Raw genomic sequence first — 19582 nt, forward strand, 5'->3', positions numbered from 1 at the left:
TGCTTGCGCTACCGTCAAATTCGACGGGAGGATAGAGAGTGTGCTGACTCACCTAGTATCCTCCGGCTGCATCAGTGGTGTGCAGAAAATGCCCGGGACAATACTCTTTTGGGATGAAATGAACCATTGATTGGGAGGCCCCCGCTCGGATACGTCGGGCGCCGTCAAGGGAAGATATGCAGGGGCCCCCAGCCCCAAATTGATCGTAGAGGTAGAGAGGAGTGAAGGCTCCGGAAAAAGTTCTGTCGCTGCCAGCGAAAGGGAAAGGAAGGGTCTGGAAGGTCCCCCCCCCCCCACCCCCCGCACCGCCCCGGCCATGCCAGGAGCAAAGCCCTTACCCCTCGCTGCCTCCTGCAGGTGAGGAAGACACAACTCGAATCGATGGGCTTGCCCCATCCCGGGAGTGGTTCGACCCCACACAATCCGAGAGAGAGATTTTTAGCAATACCAAACAACTCTACTCGAGTTCTGGACATCCTTTGGCCGCGTTGGGTAGCGAGGATTGGTGTGACGCGATCCACGCAGGCGTGTTTTCTGGGTGGCGGCCGACCGTCAGTGCACGGAGTTGCCCCTTCTCCGACTGCCCCGGCTAGTTCCCGAGGTCGTCGGGTGTGACCCCTGCGTCCCCCGCTACTCGAGTAACACTCGCACATCGGGCCTCGCGCCTTTGTTTGTTCAAATCCGAGCGAGACGGTGATAGATGCCGGCTCGTGATGTCACGGAGAGGACCCGAGAGTGTCCCCGGTGGCCCCCATCCGAGGTGATTGAGAGGGCATTCCGGAGGTCATCGTCGGCGCCACCGACCGTGATATGTCGCGTCCTGCAGCCCTGATGCACCAAACACATGCATGCAGTCGTAATATGCCGGCCTTCTCTCCCACAGTTTTGAGCAATAGCCGCAAAGAACGCTTTTGAGGAGCGGGCTAAACTCGAGCGTGAGCGGATTGAGCGAGAGAAGCAAGACGACCTCGCACACGCTTCAGAGAAAATTTGGGTGCAAGATTCTGAGACTGGTGATTGGGGCCTCTCCACCCGTGGCAGCATTGCCAACTTTCGCAACCGCCGTGTAAACTTCTCTTGCGCGTATCAAGCTTACACGGGGAGAGAGAGTACGTACGCACGTACACGGGCGATGCTGCTGAGGCCGATGCATACCTGCGCGACCCGGGTTCAGAGGCGTCACAGGCGTGGCTCGAGGCGCAGCTTGCTCCAGGCGGTGGAGGTCCGACACCGCCTGGCTCGCCCGCCTACGGGGATAACTTCTGCCCTTCCCCGGACTCGCCAGTGAGGCGGCCACGCGAGGAGGCGCCTGACGACAGCGACGCATATGAGCTCGACCAGGAGCGCGCGCTGGAGTTGCAGGGGCGCATCTCCTTATTTTATGGCCGGCCTTGGGACGAGGTGCCGAGAGGCGCGACGGTGCCAGTGACTTGCGAGTGGACCATCGAATACTTCCGCCGACAGCAGCAAATGCAACGCCCGCTCTCGCCCGCACCGGTAGCCACGGACTTTGACATTGAGGACGAGTTCCTGCAGGAGCGTGCGCGGTGGTTCCGCGACCACGGCGGCGGCGAGCTGAAGGGATTGACGCGGCTTGAGCAGAACGAGGCATTCCCGCGTTTGAAGGACCGCCTCTTTAGCCTTCGCCGCGACCGCGCGAAGGAAAATGTGACTGCAGCTTGACACCCAAGTGTTGAGCACCGGTGACTGTGGGAATGGGGAAGCAGAGTTCAGATCAGTCGAGGGAGTGTGATCTCCCTCATCCTCAACGGGCGTCCAATCGCAATCGGATTTACTACGGCGGTGGTCCAATGGTAATCCGCATATTACGGAGGGCGCGCTGACTTTCGTGGGCGGCAGGGAGGACTCTACAGCTTCTTCTCCGCGCCGCGCCTCGGCGTGAATGTAAAGACGGAGACCGCGACCTTCACGCTCAACGGCGGCCAGCTGCAGGTCGACGGCTCCTTCATCACCGAGGTGCATCTGGTGGCTCTGGTCGGCGGTGCCAAGCGCAAGCGCGCAACCGCTTCATTTTGGGCGTCGGAGCTGAGCGCCTACAACACTGGCTGGCGCGTTATCAATGGCACGTGCGGCGGCCGCCGCTTTGTCTTTGGCCTGGCGGGCGCACGAGCTTGCGAGGAGCTGGCCATCAAGATGGACTACTCGAGCGCGGCGTTCAGTCTCCTTGGCTGGACCATCTCCGTGCGCGGTAACCACGTGTACGGTTGGATCGCTGGCCCGAAGCACCGGCTAGACGTAAGCTTCAGCGCCGCGGATGGTGAGGCGCCTGCTCGTGACCTGCCTCACGGCATCATCGGCCAATCCTTTGCCTCGGTGGCACCGCGCGAAGGGCGCGTCGACGTCTACCCGGCTGCGGGGCGCTTTACAACCTCTTCGATGGCGGAAGGCGCAATCGAGGGCGAGGCGGCACTGTACGAGGTGGCAAGCCCCTACGAGCCGGCCTTTGCCTTTTCGCGCTTCGACGCGCCGGACTCCTCGCCGGGGGCTCATCAGGTCGGCACAACGAAGGGCGCGGGCGCCGTCGAGGCGGCAGCCTCCCTGTGAGCAAGAGGCTCCCAAACTCTCTGCTCACTCATCGCCTTGCCCTCGGAAGACGGAACTAACGCCTGCTATAGCCTACTGTACGTCAGTATACGCAAGCTTACGTCAGTACGTTCTCATGAAGAATCAAGGACACTTGACGATCGTCTCGACGGCGGGGCGCGCGTACGGCGGCGACAGATCGCTCCAGCCCTGCGCGTCAGAGAGACGAGCGCGTGGAGATACAGATAGCGCACCGAGAGACCCACGAGGCGCACGACCCAGGCTGCCGCCCAGGTATGCTATGAGCAATGAGGTAATATGTTGTGTCGCGCACACTGCACACACAGACACTGGTCCCAAACTGTGCGGGCGAGAAGCTTTTTCCGGAGACTCTTCCCCTCCAACGCACGGCCCTCTCACCTCACACTGCGGCGCAAGAGACAGCGCTCTCTGTGCATGTCTATTTCTCAGGGAGGGCGGCTAGCAGTGACTCCGTGTCCCGCCACAGCGAGCGAGCGAGCGAACTCGCGTTGAGCCCGCGGAAGCCAGGCAAGTCCAGCGCCTGACGCAGCTCTAGCTGCCCCGACAGGAAGACCCCACCGTTGGGTCCCAACTGGTCGAGTCTCTCGGCTGACGCAACGCACGCGACGAGCAGCGGCGCCACCGCGGTGGCGGCCGAGGCCATCAGGCCCAACCGGCTCCAGTCGAGGGCCCGCATGAAGGGCTGGATGTTGGTCTGGACCCACGGGTACGAGACGGCGTACGCCCGGCTCACGAAGCCGTTCTCGGCCATCGCGCGGGCGTGCAGCGTCAGGAGCAGCTTGCTGCGCGAGTAGTCCATAAGGTCGGACGACTCGAGCGCAGTGGGCGAGGGCGCCCCCGGCTTGAAAAAGTCGTTGCTGAGGCAGGGACTCACAAGCGGGGGCAGCGGGAGCGAGCACAGGTGATGAGTGTCGGAGCTGGCGTGCACAACTCGCGTCGGCTGGAGCGCCTTGACGAGGACGTGGTGCGAGACGTACATGCAGCCTGTCAGCAACTGTAGGCCCTCGTCCGTCGTTTTGCCATGCGCGCCGTTGTTTGGCATTCCCGCGTTGGCGACGAGCACCAGCTTGCCGCGCCGCGCCGCACGCCGCGTGAGGCCTCGCACCCGACGCGCCCACCGCCGGACGCTTTTCAGCGACGAGAGCTCCAGCCCCGCAACGGCACGCGCGGTGGGCGCATCCCTGGGCTCGTCCGCATTGACCAGCGCCGCGGCGGCGGCGCAGCGCTCCTCGGAGCGGCAGCCCAGGATGACGGTGGCTCCGACGCCGCGCAGCGCTCGAGCCGACGCGAGTCCGAGCCCGCTGTTGGCGCCGGTGACGACGACGGTCAAGCCTCTCTCGGCAGCCAGGCCGTTGGTCAGTGCTTGGGGAGCGAGCACGTCCCACTGGAGCACGCAGGCGACCATGGCGGCAGGGAGCGCGAGGATGGACAGCGGCGGGCGGTGGTAGAGGAGAGTGGCCACGAGGACGAGGACGAGGAGACCGTGGGAGAGGAGGAGGTGGTAGGTTTGGCCGAGGCGGAGGAAGAGGAAGGCGGCGGCGTAAGTGCAGCCGAGGGCGCGGCCGAGGTTCATGGTTAGAGAGCACTCGTGGCCAGCAAAGAGCGTGGCGAAGCTGCCCCCATCGGGCGTCTTGACGCGTATCAAAATTCTTCCCTACAAGAGGCCAACGGACCCGTCTGTGTGTCGTTCGTGCGTGTCGTCATCATCTGTCCCGCGTCCACCCATACCGCGTTGGTGCCTCCAGTCCGAGCCTGACTGCTCTTCATCTTTCTACATACATACATACATACCCGAGAACGGATAGAAAACAAGAACACAACGCGCATTTACATTTTAAAACAAGAACACAACGCACTCTCTCGCATTACACAAGGGACACTCTGACATGTCATGTCGGGGAGGACAAGAGAGATCCACCGAGCATGGGCAGCCTCAGAACCCGAGCCGGCTCCCTTCCAAGCAAGAAAAAAATCTTTTTGACCTCACTTGAGCTCGGCGGCGCCCATCAGCTTCGACAGGGGCGATGATCGTCTTGCTGGTTTCGCTCGGGCTGGCGCTGACCCGGCTTCACTCTCCGCTGATGCAGCTCCACCACTCGGGCGAAAAGATGTCAAATCACAGTGATTTAGCATCATTTGGGCTACCCGTGATGTGGACCGCTAGGTGTAACAGCAGCAACGTCAGTAACCTGGCTCCTGCGCTCCTCGCCGCCTTCCCTGCTCACTGCCCCGGCGCCCACGCCTCGACCTTCTTTGGCAGCAGCTGGTCCGAAAGGTCCTCCCCGTGGCCTAGGCAGCCGCCGCCGCCCTCGCCCCACGAGACGAAGGCGCCGTCGGCGGTGATAGCGAGGCTGTGGCAGCCTCCAGCCGACACGGCGATGATGCGCTGGGTAGCAAAGGCCTCGATCTTCTTGGGCAGCAACTGGGTCTGCATGTCGCCGTGGCCAGGCAAGCCAGAGTCTCCATCGCCCCAGCTCCAGACGGCGCCATCGGCGGCGAGGGCGAGGCTGTGGAATGCTCCTGCCGACACGGCGACGACGCGCTGGCCGGCAAAAGCCTCGACCTTCTTGGGCAGCAGTTGGCTCTGCTGGTCGCCGTGGCCCAGCCGGCCTGAGGATCCACGGCCCCAGCTCCAGAGGGCGCCGTCGGCGGTGATGGCGAGGCTCGCCGAGACAGCGACGACGCGCCGGCCAGCCAACGCCTCGATCTTCTTGGGCAGCAGCTGGCTCTGCTGGTCGCCGTGGCCCAACTCGCCACTGTCTCCATAGCCCCAGCTCCAGGCGGCGCCGTCAGCGGTGATGGCGAGGCTGCGGGACCCTCCAGCCAACATAGCGACGACGCGCTGGTCAGCAAAGGCCTCGATCTTCTTCGGCAGCAGCTGGCGCTGCTCGTTGCCGTGGCCCAACCGGCCAAAGAGTCCATAGCCCCAGCTCCAGACGGCGCCATCGGCGGCAAGGGCAAGGCTGTGAGCCCCTCCAGCCGACACGGCGATGACGCTCTGGCCCGTCAAGGCCTCGATCTTCTTCGGCTGCCACTGGTCGTGGCCGTCGCCGTGGCCCAGCTGGCTAGAGGCTCCATCGCCCCAGCTCCAGACAGCGCCGTCGGCGGTGAGGGCGAGGCTGTGGCCGCCTCCAACCGACACGCTCACAGCGCGCTCGCCACCCAGCGGGGAAGGGAGGCGGGTCGGCGTGTTGAGCCGCGTCACGCGCTCGCCGTGCCCGAGCAGCCCTGGGTTGTAATCCGGCGCCGAGCCGCACGACGAGAGCCGCCCCTCGGCGTCGATGAAGAGGCTGTGGTGCCATTCGCCTGCGGCCGCCCTCGCCGGCGGGTTGGACTCGCGCAGCAGCGCAGAATAGCACAGCCACCGCACGGCGCAGCTCTCGCCCTCTGGCTGAGCTGGCAGCTCGAAGCCGCGCTCTTGCGCCCACAAGCGGATGCCCTCCAGCGCAAGCGAGGCGTGGAAGAGCAGCGAGACGGCCGCGACGCGAGCGATGTCGGTGGGGTCGCAGTGGGCGAGGGTGCGCGCGAGGAGCTCCGTGGGGAGGTCGAGGAGGCGGGCGGGCGGCGGCGTGTTCGGAGAGGGGGCGGCGGTGCAAGCGGCTGTGGGAGGTGAGGGGGGTGGTGGTGAGGCTGGCGGTGGCGAGGCGAGGTGCGAGCGGCGGCGCGGCGGGTGGGTGGACATCGCGAGGAAAAAATAAAATGCAGCTCCAAGTGCTCCAAGTGCAGCAGCCGTCGCAACGGGCGAGCGCACCCCGAGCCGGGGCGGCACCGGTGGATCGGCCGGCCCCGACGCGGATCTTGCCAGGAAGGGAACGAGGCAGCCCGATGAGGTTCGTGCCGGCGGCAGACAGAGCAACGAAACGGGAGGAGGCAATTCGGGAGGCCGAGAAGGATCGGGCGGCCGCGGCGGCGGGCGAGAAGGCGGTCCTGGCGGAGCTTAGGGCGATAGGTCTGTCGCTCGCGGTCAGCACTGGCGTTCTCAGGCCGGTGCAGCCACGGGAAGTGCGGAGCCTGGCAAGACGACTGGTTGGCTCGACGGACCTTCTTGGGCGGGTTTTCCGGTGGGAAGGGGAGGACTACCTCGTCAACGACATTGCACCGGGACCGACGTTGTCGGGGGGGCAGGCGCTGAAGGCGTACGCCTGCTGTGTGAAGAGGCGTGTGGCATCGGCGGGCCCGCTGTCCGAACACAACTCGGCCTTTGATATCCGGTCAGTGTGGGACCGAATTGGGCGATTCGGGCGCGTAGGGCGGGCGGGGGGGGGGGGGCGGGGGGGGGGGGGGACCCAGTCCGTCTCCGCAGCCTTGCCCTTGGGGGTCTCGGCCATAGCGAAGATGCGCAGTGCGAGCCCCACTGGAGGTGGCAACTCGTCGGAGCTTCCGGGGGTAACATCTGAGGGGGAGCTGAACGTTTCCGCAGGCGAAAGGACAAGACGCATTTTAAAACAAGAACACAACGCACTCTCTCGCATTACACAAGGGACACTCTGACATGTCATGTCGGGGAGGACAAGAGAGATCCACCGAGCATGGGCAGCCTCAGAACCCGAGCCGGCTCCCTTCCAAGCAAGAAAAAAATCTTTTTGACCTCACTTGAGCTCGGCGGCGCCCATCAGCTTCGACAGGGGCGATGATCGTCTTGCTGGTTTCGCTCGGGCTGGCGCTGACCCGGCTTCACTCTCCGCTGATGCAGCTCCACCACTCGGGCGAAAAGATGTCCCGCGTGACGCTCCCCGGTTGGGAGGACGACTCGTCTCGGGAAAGCCGGACGACATCTACTCGGCCACGAGGGAGGGTTGGCCGTAAACAGGACCTCACTGCGCTGCCCGCCTCTTCTACGCGGCCGCTCGCGCGCGTTCATCACTCTCTGCAGCAGGCCGCCGCGCCAGCGTCCGCCACTGCCGTCGGCGTCGGAGACACTGCCGGCAGCATCACGATTCCGGGATGGGAGGACAGCGTCGCGAGGGAAATCAAGCTTGGCAGCGACCCGGCTAGTGCGGCGCCCCTCGTCTGCGAGGACGACGTCACGCGGCTGCTCCAGGAGGCGCGTGACGCTGAGGCGGCGCTCAAGAAGCTGGAGCGGAAGCGGCGGGCGGACGAGGAGACATTCAAGCAGCAGATCTCCTCCGAGGAGGCGACGGGCGAGAGGTACGACGCGCTGCTCGCGGCGCACATCCAGTCTCGCGACGCGGGCTACAACGCGGCGTGCGCGGCGTGCGAGGCGATGAAGCGCAGGGCGGAGCTGGCCGGCCAGCTCCTCGATGCCGAGCGGGCGACGCGCGCGAAAAAGGCAAAGGAAGACGCAGCGGAGGTGCGGTGGCGGGCAGAGCGCCGGGCGCGCGAGGGTGCGGCACGGGAGGAGGCCAGGCTTCGCGCCGCCTTTCTCGCGGCGTGAGGCGATGCGCTACGCCGACAAGGTCGGCGGACCGCAAGGCTCGGTGCGTGCCAAAACTCGCGTGTAGTGACGCTCTGCTAGGACAGAGGTGGGCGGGGAGAGGGGAGAGGCATGCGTGTGCAGGGGGCGGGACGTCATCTGTCGCCGGTGTGTAAAGTGTTTGATGGGGAGGAGGGGGGGGGTGAGCGAGGTGTGCCGTCTGTCGCCCGGGGGTGGGGCTGCAGGCTGGGGCCTGCGCGAGCTCCGTCCACAGAGGAGGATCTGCCACATTCGCTCAGATCGCGTCGCTGTGTGACCTGTACCGATGGTGTACATGAGTGTGTAAGTGCGTGAGATCCGTAACGGGCACATGGAATCACCGAGGTTTGTTTGTTACAAGACGATGTGACACACAGAGTGCATTTTTGACTCCCCTCCCCTGGCCCTGCACCTCCTGGGCGCTGGAAGGGGCGCGCGGGGCAAAGCCGTATTATCAGTCCTGTCCTCCTGAGCGGGCCAATGCTCATCCCTCCCCTCTCGCTTCCTGCGCCTGCCTCGCTGCCGCCACGAGTGCGCCCGCGACGGGCGTCCGCATCAGCTGCGGCACCGTCAGCCCTCGCACGCGGGGCGGCGCCTCGACGCCCACCGACCGCCGCAGCCTCTCCATCGCCGCGGCCGTGGCCGCGTCCGCCTCTCCCGTCTTGGCGACCGCCGCGCCCGCCGCCTCGCCCTCGCTCGAGTCGATCGCGCGCTGGAGCCGCGCCGGCGCCGTAGCCTCCGTCGACTCCACGGCCCACGCGTACCTCCTCTCGGCGCGGTGCTCGGAGAAGCGGCCGCGCACGAGCACCTACGCCGCGGATCCGGCCGCAGCCTCAAACGGGAGAACTCGCCCGCTCCGGGGCCTCGCGCCCCCACCGCCACTGGCGCGTCGCAGCCGCGGAGGAGCCGCACGACCCACTGCGCGTGGTGGGGCCCCTGGGTCGCAAACTCGCGCCCCAACGCAGCGGGCGCGCCGAGCAGCGCCGCCAAGTGGCGCCAGCTCGCCAGCACGTGGCCGCGAGCGCGCAGCGGCGCCGCGCCTAGAAGCTTCCGAGAAGGTTCCGAGAGAGGGGCTCCTACGATGCGGCCAGCGCGCGCAGCGCCGCCGCGCCGCCGGGGGCAGAGGCCGCGCAAGCGAGGATCCAGTCGACCGCGACCGCGGAGAGCCCATCCCCCGCCGTGCCAGCAGCCTCTGGCGCCGGCGCCGACCTGTCGTGGCCGCCCTCCCCCTCCGCCTCCCCCGCCCGCGTCGCGGCGTCGCCGGCGGCCGCGCCGCCGCCCCCCGGCTCCGATTCCTGCAAGCCGCCCGCCGGCGACACCGCCTCGCCCCCCCCGGCGGGGTCGGCGAGAGCGCCGGCAGGGTCCCCCGGAGGCGGCTCCGCGTCGCCATCGCTCCGGCCGAGACAGTGGCGCGCGAGCGCCGCGGCGGCAAACGGCTCCGCGGCTGGCGGCAGGTGGTGGTTGGCGCCGACGCACTTCACGCGGCAGAGGCCGTCGGCGCCGAGCAGCGGGCTGAACGTGTCGATGAGCGGCAGGCCGCGCGCGCGCGCGGCGGCGGCGAGCGCGGCGGAGTAGGCGCGCCCGTGGGCGACGCGCTCAGCCTCGGTGGGGAGGAAGAGGTGGTCGTCGAGCGCTCTGCGGAACGCCTCTCGCTCCGCCTTTGCCATGAGCGGCAGCGAGCAGAGCGCCTCCCGCAAGTGGGCGTCCACCACGCCCGTCGGGAAGGGCGTGGCGATGTACAGGTCCTGACGCGCACCAACGTAGGGCGGCGGTCGGGAGGCGGGGGAGAGGGGATCTCGGAGAACGGGGCGCCTCAGGCGCTGTCGCTCCTCGTGCCGCAAGTGGCCCGCCGCCAGCGCGCCGTCGATGAATGCAAAGTAGCGCTCGACCGAGCGCGCGAGGTGCGCCTCAAAGGTCAGCGATGCGTCGTGGACGAGCTTGAGGTAGTACACAAAGTCGCAATCCACCTGCGCGCAGCGCCCACGACGTGTCTGCGACGCGCCCCGGCCGAGGGCGCACGGCGCCACAACTCTCCAGCCTGCCCAAACTTGAGCACGACGCTGTCGCCGCGCGGGACGCGCCTGTGCGAGAGCACCATGCTGAGAAGGGACCCAACAGGAGGGACGTCCGGAACACGGACCACGGTTATCGGCTCTCGGGCAGGACACATCTCTCACTGTACGTGATTCGGGTATGGCGGCCGGCGCCACGGGCGTGGCCATCGGCGTGTGGCACGCACAGGGCGGCACGAGGCTGTGTGGCTACGGGCGCGCTCCGCAGGTCGTCGAGCAGGGCGGCGCGGTAGCCCGAGTGCGAGTCCTCCCGGGCGAGTCCCATCGCCGACCCGGCGAGGAAGACGTGCACGAGGCAGGTGTACCTGCGCGCGTGTGGTGGTGGTGGCGGTGGGGTGTACGTGGGGTTTGGGGGGGGGGGGGGGGGGGCATTGGCAACCCCCCGGCAAAGGCTGCGCGTGAGTGTGTGACCCCGAAGAAAGCAGAAGTGTCCGCTTCGCTTTTGCGTGAGCTTTGGCGTCAGCCGGGCGGACGGTGGCACGACCAGAGGCGCGCGCGGGAGGCGCGGGCGGGGCAAGCGGCGGGGCAGCCGCGGTGGGACGGCTGCGGCGGATCGGCTGCGGGGCGGGGGCGGGGGCGGGGGCCACGCGGCGTGCGCACGCACCCGGCTCCCTCTGCGTCGATCAGCGCGTGCAAGTTCGAGTCGCCAAACACGCGGACGGCGTGGGCGGCGCGGCGCGGCGGCCGGACCCGCGGCGTCGGCGGCGTCAGAGGCGGCGCTGCGCGGAGGGCCGCCTCTGCGAGGGCGGCCAACCGGCGGTGCTTGCTCCCGCTTGGGTGAATGCCTAGGTGCTGAAGACGCCAACGTCGGGGGGGGGAAGAGAGCAGTCAGTGCATTCTCTGGATACGAGGGGGGATGCAAACCAGTGAGTACAGCGGAGTGCGGTGCAACACAGCGGAGTACGTGTCCTCTCGAGCGCTAGTTGGAGTACACGTAGCTCCTATGGTTGGATGCCATCTGCCGACGCCGGCCCGCGTGGCGCCCAACCGCCTAGGCCGTCCGCCGCCTACGTTCATGAATATGCCACCCTCAAGGCGGGAATGCGGTGATGTGCAGAGTGTTCAGAGCGCCGCGTGAAAGCACGGGGCTACAAAGACAGTGAACACCGCGGAATACGGCGAGCACGGGGCTACAAAGACAGTGAACACCGCGGAATACGGCGGAGTACACAAGAGTGCGTGTCCTCTCGAGCGCTGGTTTGGAGGACACGAAAGGACGTCTTCGGCGGAGTACACGAATGCGCCTCGCGGCCGAGGTCGAGCAGCAAGCAGCGCTCGTCGCGCGGCGGGCTCACGGCGAAGCGGCGGCACTCCTCGGTCGCGTTCGTGTCGGTCGACTCGCACGCCGTGTCGGTCGACGTGTTCGAGTCGAGCGATCGCTCCGACGCGCCGCTCAGCTCGTCGCCGCCGTCCGTCGGCCCGGCGGCGTCGGCCGCGGCCGCGACGGCGCGCAGCCACTCCGCCCCGCGCTGGTAGTCGGCAAACGCCGCCCGCAGCGGGGCCGCGCAGAAGCCGCCGAACGGGAGAACGAGCGCCAGCAGCGGCGTGGCGCCGAGCGCCGCGCGCGCGCCCCACAGCCACGCGTGAGCCGCGGCGCGGACGGCGTCGTCCGCGGCGCCGCACAGCGCGTCGTTGGTGCCCTGGTTGACGAGGACGAGGTCGGGCACGCCTGAATGCGTCGTGGCTCGTGACTAGCTACTCATCACTACTGGCCGACGAGGACGAAGTCGGGCGCACCCTCCGACGCAGCGCCGCTCTCCGACGCCGCGCCGCCCGCCGCGCCGCCAAAGCGCGCCGCGCCCGCGCAGAGGGAGCGCCACGACTCGCAAAAGGCGGGCGCGCCGCCGTTGCCAGCCACCGTCCAGCCTACGTGGGGAGATATGGGGAGATGTGGGGAGATGTGGGGAGATGTGGGGAGATGTGGGGAGATATTGGGAGATGTGGGGAGATGTGGGGAGATATGGGCCTAGTTGATGAGCACCGTGTGAGTGCGAGGGGCTGCGAACACGGTGAATACGGCCGAATACGGCTGGATACAGCGGAGCACGTGTCCTCTCGAGCGCTAGTTGGAGCACAAGAGTCCGTCTTCCGCTTCTAGGCCGTCTAGCCTTGACGCCCAAACGAGACGACCGTGGCGTCGGCGCCGAGCGACTGGGCGAGCAGCCACGCCCACGCGGAGCTGACCGAGTTGCAGCCGAGGTCGCCGCCCTCGTCCGACTTGCTGCGCGTGCGGCACAGCACGCCCTCGGTGATGGAGTCGCCAAACGCGAGCAGGCGCAGCGCCTAGAAGCTTCCGAGAAGGCTCCGGGAAGGACCGAGAAGGTGATGGAGTCGCCAAACGCGAGCTGGCGCAACGCCTCGGTTGGCGGCGGCAGCGGGACGGAGCGCGGCGGCAGGACCAGCCCGCAGAGGCGGAGCGAGGCGGGCGGCGGCCTGGGCGGGGCGTCGCCCTCGGAGCTGGTGGCGCCTGGGCCGGGCGAGGGCGGAGAAGGGGTGAGGCGCCGGGGCGGAGCGCGCGGGAAATGCAAAATGCGGTGTCGCGCTGCCCCAGCGGTCGGCGCTCTGCACGGCCGCCTCGATCTGTACCGTCAGCTCGTAGACGTGCACCTCCTCGGCTGGTGGCGCCGGCAGCGCCACGAGGCCCGCCGCGTCCGCCACCGGCCGGAGACGAGTGGGAGCGCAGCCAGCGTACCGCACAGTCAGCACCATTGGCAGCGGCTCTCCGGCGCGCGACGACACGGCCAGCGCGGGCGCGGCGGGTCCATCGGCCGCCCGCCAGCGCGCGCGCAGGTAGGCGCCGGGCGCCGATGCCGCCGCCGCCGGCCGGCTGGCGTCCGCGTAGCTCTGCCAGTGCCACGCCGAGAGCTGGAGGTGGCGGTCGCTGGGCCGCAGCCAGACGGGCGCGTCGCCGTCGCGCCGTCGACGCAGCAGGCCGTTGGCCAGCGCCTGGCGCTGCGGGATGGTGCCGACCTGCGCCTCCTTTAGCCGCGCCAGGAAGTGCGTGCGGGACGCGAGGACGTCTGACTCGAGCGTCTCGAGGCTGCACAGCCCGGCGGCGGAGAGAGGACCCGCGAGCGCCTCGAGCCGGAGCGCCGAGAGGGCGGTTGAGAGTGGCTCGTCGAGGTCTGGCGGCATTCCCAGCTCTGCTCAGCGCAGCGCGTTTAGACCAAGCGAGGCTCTCAGCACGAACGGCGACAGCGCGAAGGCGGAATGCCAGCCGAGCGGCCCGCGTGTGCTGCTGAAAGCGGGCCCTGTTAAACGCTACTCGAGTGCCGCCCGCGGGCCGGATTACCGCTACCGCTTCACACCGGCGGGTCCCCACCGCTCCCGCTTACCGCGCCCTTCTACTCGGGCTCTAGCTGCGCGGCGGCCGGCCTCGCCTCGCTTCCGCCCGACTACGTCCTCAAGGCGACTCATACGAGCGGCTGCGTCGTCGTGGTTGGTTGGTCAGGGGAGGGGTGGTGGTGGCGCATAAGACTTGCCGAGGCTACGATCAGAGCGTCGTGGGCGAGGAGGCATCGCCGGCCCTGGTGCGGCGGCTATGCGAGGCGTGGCTCGCCTTTGGCTTCCAGGGGCGAGGCGGGCGTGAGTGGGCGTACTCAGCCGTGCCGCGCGGCGTGCTGGCGGAGGAGGTTCTGCCGGCGCCACACTCGGACGCGCAGGCGGTCGCGGAGGACATCAAGTGCTGGACGGCGGGCGGAAGAACCTCTTCATGCACCACACCCGCTCCCGCTTCGGCCATGCCGACAAGCGAGACACCTTTTACGACGCGCTCACGCTCGGCCCCCGCCTCGACATCCGTTTTGGGGCGGGGCCGTTCTGCGGACTCGGCCACCTCCTGGGCCTACCCGCCGCGCTCTGCCTGCCGCACGCCTCGCGCGCCGATACAAACGCCTCGCGCTGGCTGAACGCGAGCGTGGTGAGCGAGGCGGCGCGCGCGTGCGACCGCGTCGCCGCCACCACCGGCATCGACCTGCTGCTCGCCGCGCCGGCGCCGTCGCGGCCGCGCGGGCTGGTGCTCTCCGAGGTGACGCTGTACCCGTTCGGAGGCCGCCCGCATCTCTCGCCACGCTCGGTGGACGCCGCGCTCGCAAACGCGTGGTGCGAACGAAGCGGGCGGACCCTACCGCTCGCCGCTGGAGTGAGGGAGAACCAGGAAGTAAACGCCGCGAAAACAATAAAAAACAGATATTGATGCCGTTCTTATCGCAAAGAGAAAGCCTATAGCGGCGCGCGCGGCTCTCGAGATGCAGTACAGGTTGAAACCGGAGAGCCCGACCCGCCCCCAAGAGCCGAACCCCTAATGGTGGCGGGCAGCATCTCAGGCGAGGCGACGGCGGGAGCGAGTGACGCGGCCTCTTCCAGCTTACTGGGCAGCCTTCCCGCAGAGGCGGCGAAAGCGGCTGCAGAAGGCGACGAGGCGGCGCTGCTGGCGTGGCTTGACAACGACGGGCGGGTCAATGCGACCGACGGGGCGAACGGGATCACCGCGCTGATGCTGTCCGCCCGCCACGGCCAAGAGCGGGTTGTCGAGTTGCTGCTGCACCGCGGCGCGGAGATCAACCTGCAGAGCAGCGTCGGCCGCGCCGCACTGATATCCGCCGCCCGCCAAGGCCACGAGCGGGTGGTCGAGCTGCTGCTTCAGCGAGGCGCGGATATCAACCTGCAGGACAGCGAGGGCGGCACCGCACTGATGGACGCCGCCTTCAACGGCCACGAGCGGGTGATCGAGTTGCTGCTTCAGCACTTCGCGGAGATCAACGCGACCTGCTGGGTAGGCGACGTGAGCGGCTTCACCGCGCTAATGCTCGCCGCCCAGGAGGGGCACGAGCGAGTGGTCGATCTGCTGCTGCAGCGCGGCGCGGAGGTCAACAAGCAGAGGAGCGACGGCGGCACCGCGCTGATGCACGCCGCCCACCAAGGCCACGAGCGGATTGTCGAGCTGCTGCTGCATCGCGGCGCTCAGGTCAACCTGCAGAGGAGCGACGGCCGCACCCCGCTGATGCTCGCCGCCGCCAACGGCCACGAGCGGGTGGTCGATTCGCTGGTGGAGCGCGGCGCCGAGATCAACCTGCAGAATAGCATCGGCGGCACTGCGCTGATGGACGCCGCTGTGTTCGACCACCCCGCCGTCGTGCTCCGCTTGCTGCGTGCGGGCGTGGATACGAAGCTGCGCTCTGAACGCGGCAAGACGGCGCTGCAGTGGGCCAAGGAGAAGGGCCACGCCGAGTGCGTCGAGGCCTTCCGGCAGCACGTCGCGGAGGTGACTGCGAGCCAGCGCGAGGCGGCGGCGGGCGGCACGGGGCGGCGCGAGGCGGCGGCGAGAGGGGCGGGTGACGCTTCCTCGGGCGAAGCGGCCTCTTCCGGCTCGCTGGGCAGCCTTCCTGTAGAGGCGGCGAAAGCGGCTGCGGAAGGTGACGAGGCAGCGCTGCTGTCGTGGCTTGACAGCGGCGGGCGGGCCAACGCGACTTGTGGGGTAGTCGGTGTGAGCGGCTACACCCCGCTGATGCTCGCCGCCGCCAGCGGCTACGAGCGGGTGGTCGAGCTGCTGCTGCAGCGCGGCGCGGAGATCAACTTGCAGAGGAGCGACGGCTGGACCGCGCTGATGCGCGCCGCCCAGGACGGCCACGAGCGGATTGTCGAGCTGCTGCTTCAGCGAGGCGCGGAGATCAACAAGCAGAATAGCATCGGCATCACTGCGCTGATGCTCGCCGCCCAGGAGGGCCACGAGCGGGTGGTCGAGCTGCTGTTGCAGCGCGGCGCGGAGGTGAACTTGCAGGACAGCATGGGCCGCACCGCGCTGATGCTCGCCGCCCAGGAGGGCCACGAGCGAGTGGTCGAGCTGCTGCTTCAGCGCGGCGCGGAGATCAACTTGCAGGGCAGCGACGGCGGCACCGCGCTGATGCTCGCCGCCTACCACGGCAACGAGCGGATTGTCGAGCTGCTGCTTCAGCGAGGCGCGGAGATCAACCTACAGAGCAGCAGCGGCGGCATCGCGCTGATGCTTGCCGCCAACTACGGCCACGAGCGAGTGGTCGAGTTGCTGCTGCAGCGCGGCGCGGAGATCAACACGCAGGACAGCAAAGGCCGCACCGCGCTGATGCACGCCGCCGCCAACAACCACCCCGCCGTCGTGCTCCGCCTTCTGCGGGCGGGCGCAGACGCGGCGGCGCGCACCAATAAGGGCAAGACGGCGCTGCAGCATGCCAAGGAGAAGGGCCACGCCGAGTGCGTGCGCGCCCTCGAGGAGCATGCGGCGGCGGAGGCGGCGGCGGAGGCGGCGGTGAGGGAGGCGGAGAGAGCGGCGGCGGAGGCGGAGGCGACGCGGCATGCCGAGGCGCTGCTGGCGGGGGAGGAGGCGGAGAAGGAGGCGGAGGAGCGCGCCAAGGGCAAGAAGGGGAAGAAGAAGAAGAAGAAAGGGAAGGGCGGCGGGGGCGGCGCTGGGCCGTCGCAGGAGCCCGAGGATCAGGCAGCGCTGGCGGCGAGAGAGGAGGCGGAGTTGGCGGCGGCGCTGGAGGAGAGCGCGAGGCTGGAGGTCGGGGCGACGCGTGCGGCGGGGGATCAGGCGCGAGTCGCCGAGGGCGCTTCGTCACCGGCGGAGGAGGCGCCGCGTGAGGGAGAGGAGGAGCCGCCGGACGACTTCGTCTGCCCGATCACGACCGAGCTGATGAGCGACCCGGTGATGGCGGCGGACGGGCATGCTTACGAGCGGTCGGCGATCGAGCGCTGGCTCGCGACCAAGTCGACGAGCCCTCTGACGGGCGGCGCGCTCGAGCACCCATACCTCACACCCAACCACATGCTGCGCCGTCAGATCCGGGACTGGGAGGCACGGCAAGGCCACCGGGGCTTGTGTGGTGTATCCGCAGCGCGTCGCGAGTTATCAAGATGCTAAGGCCGCCAAAAAAAACGGATTGGCCGGCCGTTGATGCGCTCTACTAAGTGGTACTGTACTCTTCCGTTCGTCGTCATCACCCATAGCAGTGCAGCTCCTTCTGCGGCTCCAGCCTCCACGTCTGGCAGGATGGGGTGCGGGTTCCAGCTCAACAGCGCGCCGAGCACGCTCGCCACCGGCCGCGCCCAGTAGTCGCGCCGCGGAAAGGGCGCGAGCGCCAAGTCGTCCGCCTGGCACGCGCGCGCGCCCGCGCCGGCGGTCAGCACGGTGCAGCTGGTGCGCGTGCCCACGCGCAGCCGAATGGAGCGCCCGGCCTCCGTCGCCCGCCAGCGCTCGTCGCCGCCGGCGCCGGGCAAGTGGGTGTACACCAGCTCAAAGGCCTCGCCCTTGGCGCGCGCGTCGCGCAGCTGCCGGCGCAGCTCATACGAGCGGAAGAGTGAGCGATTAGGTGTGAATATTTAGTAAGTAGTACATGCCCCTGTGTGCTCAGGCAGTCCTCTAGTGTGCCTGGACTTGGCCTGAGCAAATAGTAGCGTTTGGGGCGTGAATTTATTTAGCCGAAGTGGACCTTGCTTGCCCCCAACAATAACACCAACTCTGTCGAACAAGGCTCAGACAATGACGAGGTGTGTGCACTCGGGTGCTGCTGTGCACTCACGCAGCTTGACCACATGCAAATGCACGTCTCTGACCGCATCGACATGGGCCGAGCGTTTTTGATCTCTGGGTCAGTGGGCGCCCACCCGCCGCCTCTGAGGGGGTCGGGCCCCCTAGACTGAAAACAAAAACAAAATGTAGAACCGTCAAAACCAGCCTGCGAGAGCGGCGCTGTGCGCCGCCTACTTCATGCGCGGTGCGGCGGGTCGTGAGTGACCCCCACGAGCCACGTGCCACGACCACGGCATCCCCAAAAATGGAAAAGTAGACCATAGTCGGATGGGCACGAACCCGCGCAGCGCCGGCTTTGAGCCACGCGCCTCGATCTTCAGAGTCGCGTGCGCTGCCCCTTCCGGCAAGGACGACGACATCGAGGGGATGTCCATTGTTGCGCGATGGCGTCATCCATTTCGTCAAAGCCATGAAGTGATTCAAAGTTAAGTCAAGGTTCCAACCCCTCCCGCGAGAAGCCGATCAGAGACCTTGCCTGTCGCCGCTGTCGAGCGCTGTCGAGCCGCTGTTGAGCACCACTCCGGTCGGCACGATGTCTGGCCTCGCAAGCAGGCTTCTCGACGCGGCACTCGAGGATGGGGACATGCGCGGCCCGCTGGGCGGCATGTTCCCCGCCGACCTCCCCGTCCCTTCGTTCGCCGACGCCCTCGCGCCGCTGAGCGACAAGCTGCCAAAGGTCGACCCGAGCAAGGGCCAGCTCGCGAAAATGGCGTGGAAGAAGGCCGGCAGCATCCAGGCCCAGTTCCCGTCTCTGACTCGCGACGAGTGCGCGGCGGTCGTTCTGTACACATAGGAGGACATGCCGCGCGACCTCTCTCCTTACTACGTGATGAATGCTGCGCTGAGGGAGAAGAACCGGCAGGCGGCGAGGCCGTGGCGAGACTTTGTGTGGCTGCTGCTGCACGCGCTGCGCAAGCTGCCGCCGAGCAAGGCGCGCGTCGTCTACCGAGGCATGTCCGGATCAGAGCTGGCTGAGGGAGCCGAGCTGCAGTGGTCGGCCTTCTCCAGCACGGCGACTAAGGTTGACGTGATGGAGGTTTTCCTCCACACGAAGGAGGCCACCGCGGGAGCACGCACCATGATCCACCTGGAGCTCACCGAGCCGGTTGGCCGCGACGTCTCTGCCTTCTCCCTCTACCCGCAAGAGTGCGAGGTGCTGCTCCCCCCCAACGTCTGCTTTGAGGTCGTGTCGCACTACAACGCCGGCAGCGGGCTCGTGATCGTGCGGGATGGAGTTGCCGGCCGACGCCGATGAGGAGCTTCAAGCCAAGATGGCGCGGCGCGGCTGCAGGTCGCGAGGGAGAAGGCGGTGAAGGAGGCTCAGCGCGAGCGCGATGTGAGCCGGCTGATCAAGCTCGGGGCGGAAACGCGTGAGTGGGCAATCGAGTTGCTTGAGCGATACGGCTCGTTGCAAGCGGCTGCGAACGTGTTGTGCGCGGCTACGGACACCTCCATTCCTTCAGAGGTGCGGAAGTGGTTGGAGCAGCTGCGCAGCGGAGGGGAGCGGCAGAAGGAGGAGGCCGCGAGGGAGCTGTGGGTCCTCGCTCGCAACGACTGGGACAACAAGGTGGCGATCGCGAGGGCGGGCGGCATCGCGCCGCTGGTGGCGCTGGCTCGCGACGGCACGGACGGGCAGAAGGAGTACGCCGCGGCGGCGCTGTGGGTCCTCGCTTGACGACGACGACCAGGTGGAAAAGGCGGGCGGCATCGAGCCGCTGGTGGCGCTGGCTCGCGGCGGCACGGACGGGCAGAAGTATCAGGCCGCGGGGGTGCTGGGGGTCCTCGCTTGGAACGCCGACAACAAGGTGGCGATCGCGAGGGCGGGCGGCATCGAGCCGCTGGTGGCGCTTGCTCGCGACGGCACGGACAAGCAGAAGGAGAGGGCCGCGGGGGCGCTGCAGAACCTCGCTGCCAACGCCAACAACAGGGTGGCGATCGTGAAGGCGG

The 19582-nt window shown here is 67.9% G+C and overlaps 5 protein-coding genes across 5 annotated transcripts; 3 read left to right on the forward strand and 2 right to left on the reverse strand.

Moving 5' to 3' along the window:
• Positions 1–3004: 3004 nt before the first annotated feature.
• Positions 3005–3991, reverse strand: EMIHUDRAFT_235967 (hypothetical protein; the record flags this gene model as incomplete). Its single annotated transcript, XM_005779730.1, has 1 exon — positions 3005–3991. The coding sequence occupies one exon, from the start codon at positions 3989–3991 to the stop codon at positions 3005–3007; it is 987 nt and encodes a 328-aa protein (XP_005779787.1).
• A 3225-nt stretch (positions 3992–7216) lies between these two features.
• On the forward strand, positions 7217–7981 carry EMIHUDRAFT_235968 (hypothetical protein; the record flags this gene model as incomplete). The annotated part of the gene is made up of 2 exons (XM_005779731.1): positions 7217–7309; positions 7463–7981. The coding sequence occupies 2 exons, from the start codon at positions 7217–7219 to the stop codon at positions 7979–7981; spliced, it is 612 nt and encodes a 203-aa protein (XP_005779788.1).
• Positions 7982–8367: 386 nt separating this feature from the next.
• Positions 8368–13206, reverse strand: EMIHUDRAFT_468882 (hypothetical protein; the record flags this gene model as incomplete). Its single annotated transcript, XM_005779732.1, has 9 exons — positions 8368–8807; positions 9151–9966; positions 10038–10080; positions 10275–10376; positions 10676–10856; positions 11306–11740; positions 11809–11937; positions 12186–12354; positions 12658–13206. 9 exons carry the CDS (start codon positions 13204–13206, stop codon positions 8484–8486), a joined length of 2748 nt encoding a protein of 915 aa, XP_005779789.1. The 3' UTR covers positions 8368–8483.
• A 3478-nt stretch (positions 13207–16684) lies between these two features.
• EMIHUDRAFT_73367 (hypothetical protein) lies at positions 16685–16966 on the forward strand (the record flags this gene model as incomplete). The annotated part of the gene is made up of 1 exon (XM_005779733.1): positions 16685–16966. A coding segment is annotated over one exon (282 nt), but the record flags the coding sequence as incomplete, so codon positions are not given.
• Positions 16967–18167: 1201 nt separating this feature from the next.
• Positions 18168–18890, forward strand: EMIHUDRAFT_235973 (hypothetical protein; the record flags this gene model as incomplete). The annotated part of the gene is made up of 2 exons (XM_005779734.1): positions 18168–18400; positions 18482–18890. 2 exons carry the CDS (start codon positions 18168–18170, stop codon positions 18888–18890), a joined length of 642 nt encoding a protein of 213 aa, XP_005779791.1.
• Positions 18891–19582: the final 692 nt, after the last annotated feature.

The sequence above is a fragment of the Emiliania huxleyi genome, assembly GCF_000372725.1.
Source record: "Emiliania huxleyi CCMP1516 unplaced genomic scaffold EMIHUscaffold_228, whole genome shotgun sequence".
Classification (NCBI taxonomy): domain Eukaryota; phylum Haptophyta; order Isochrysidales; family Noelaerhabdaceae; genus Emiliania; species Emiliania huxleyi.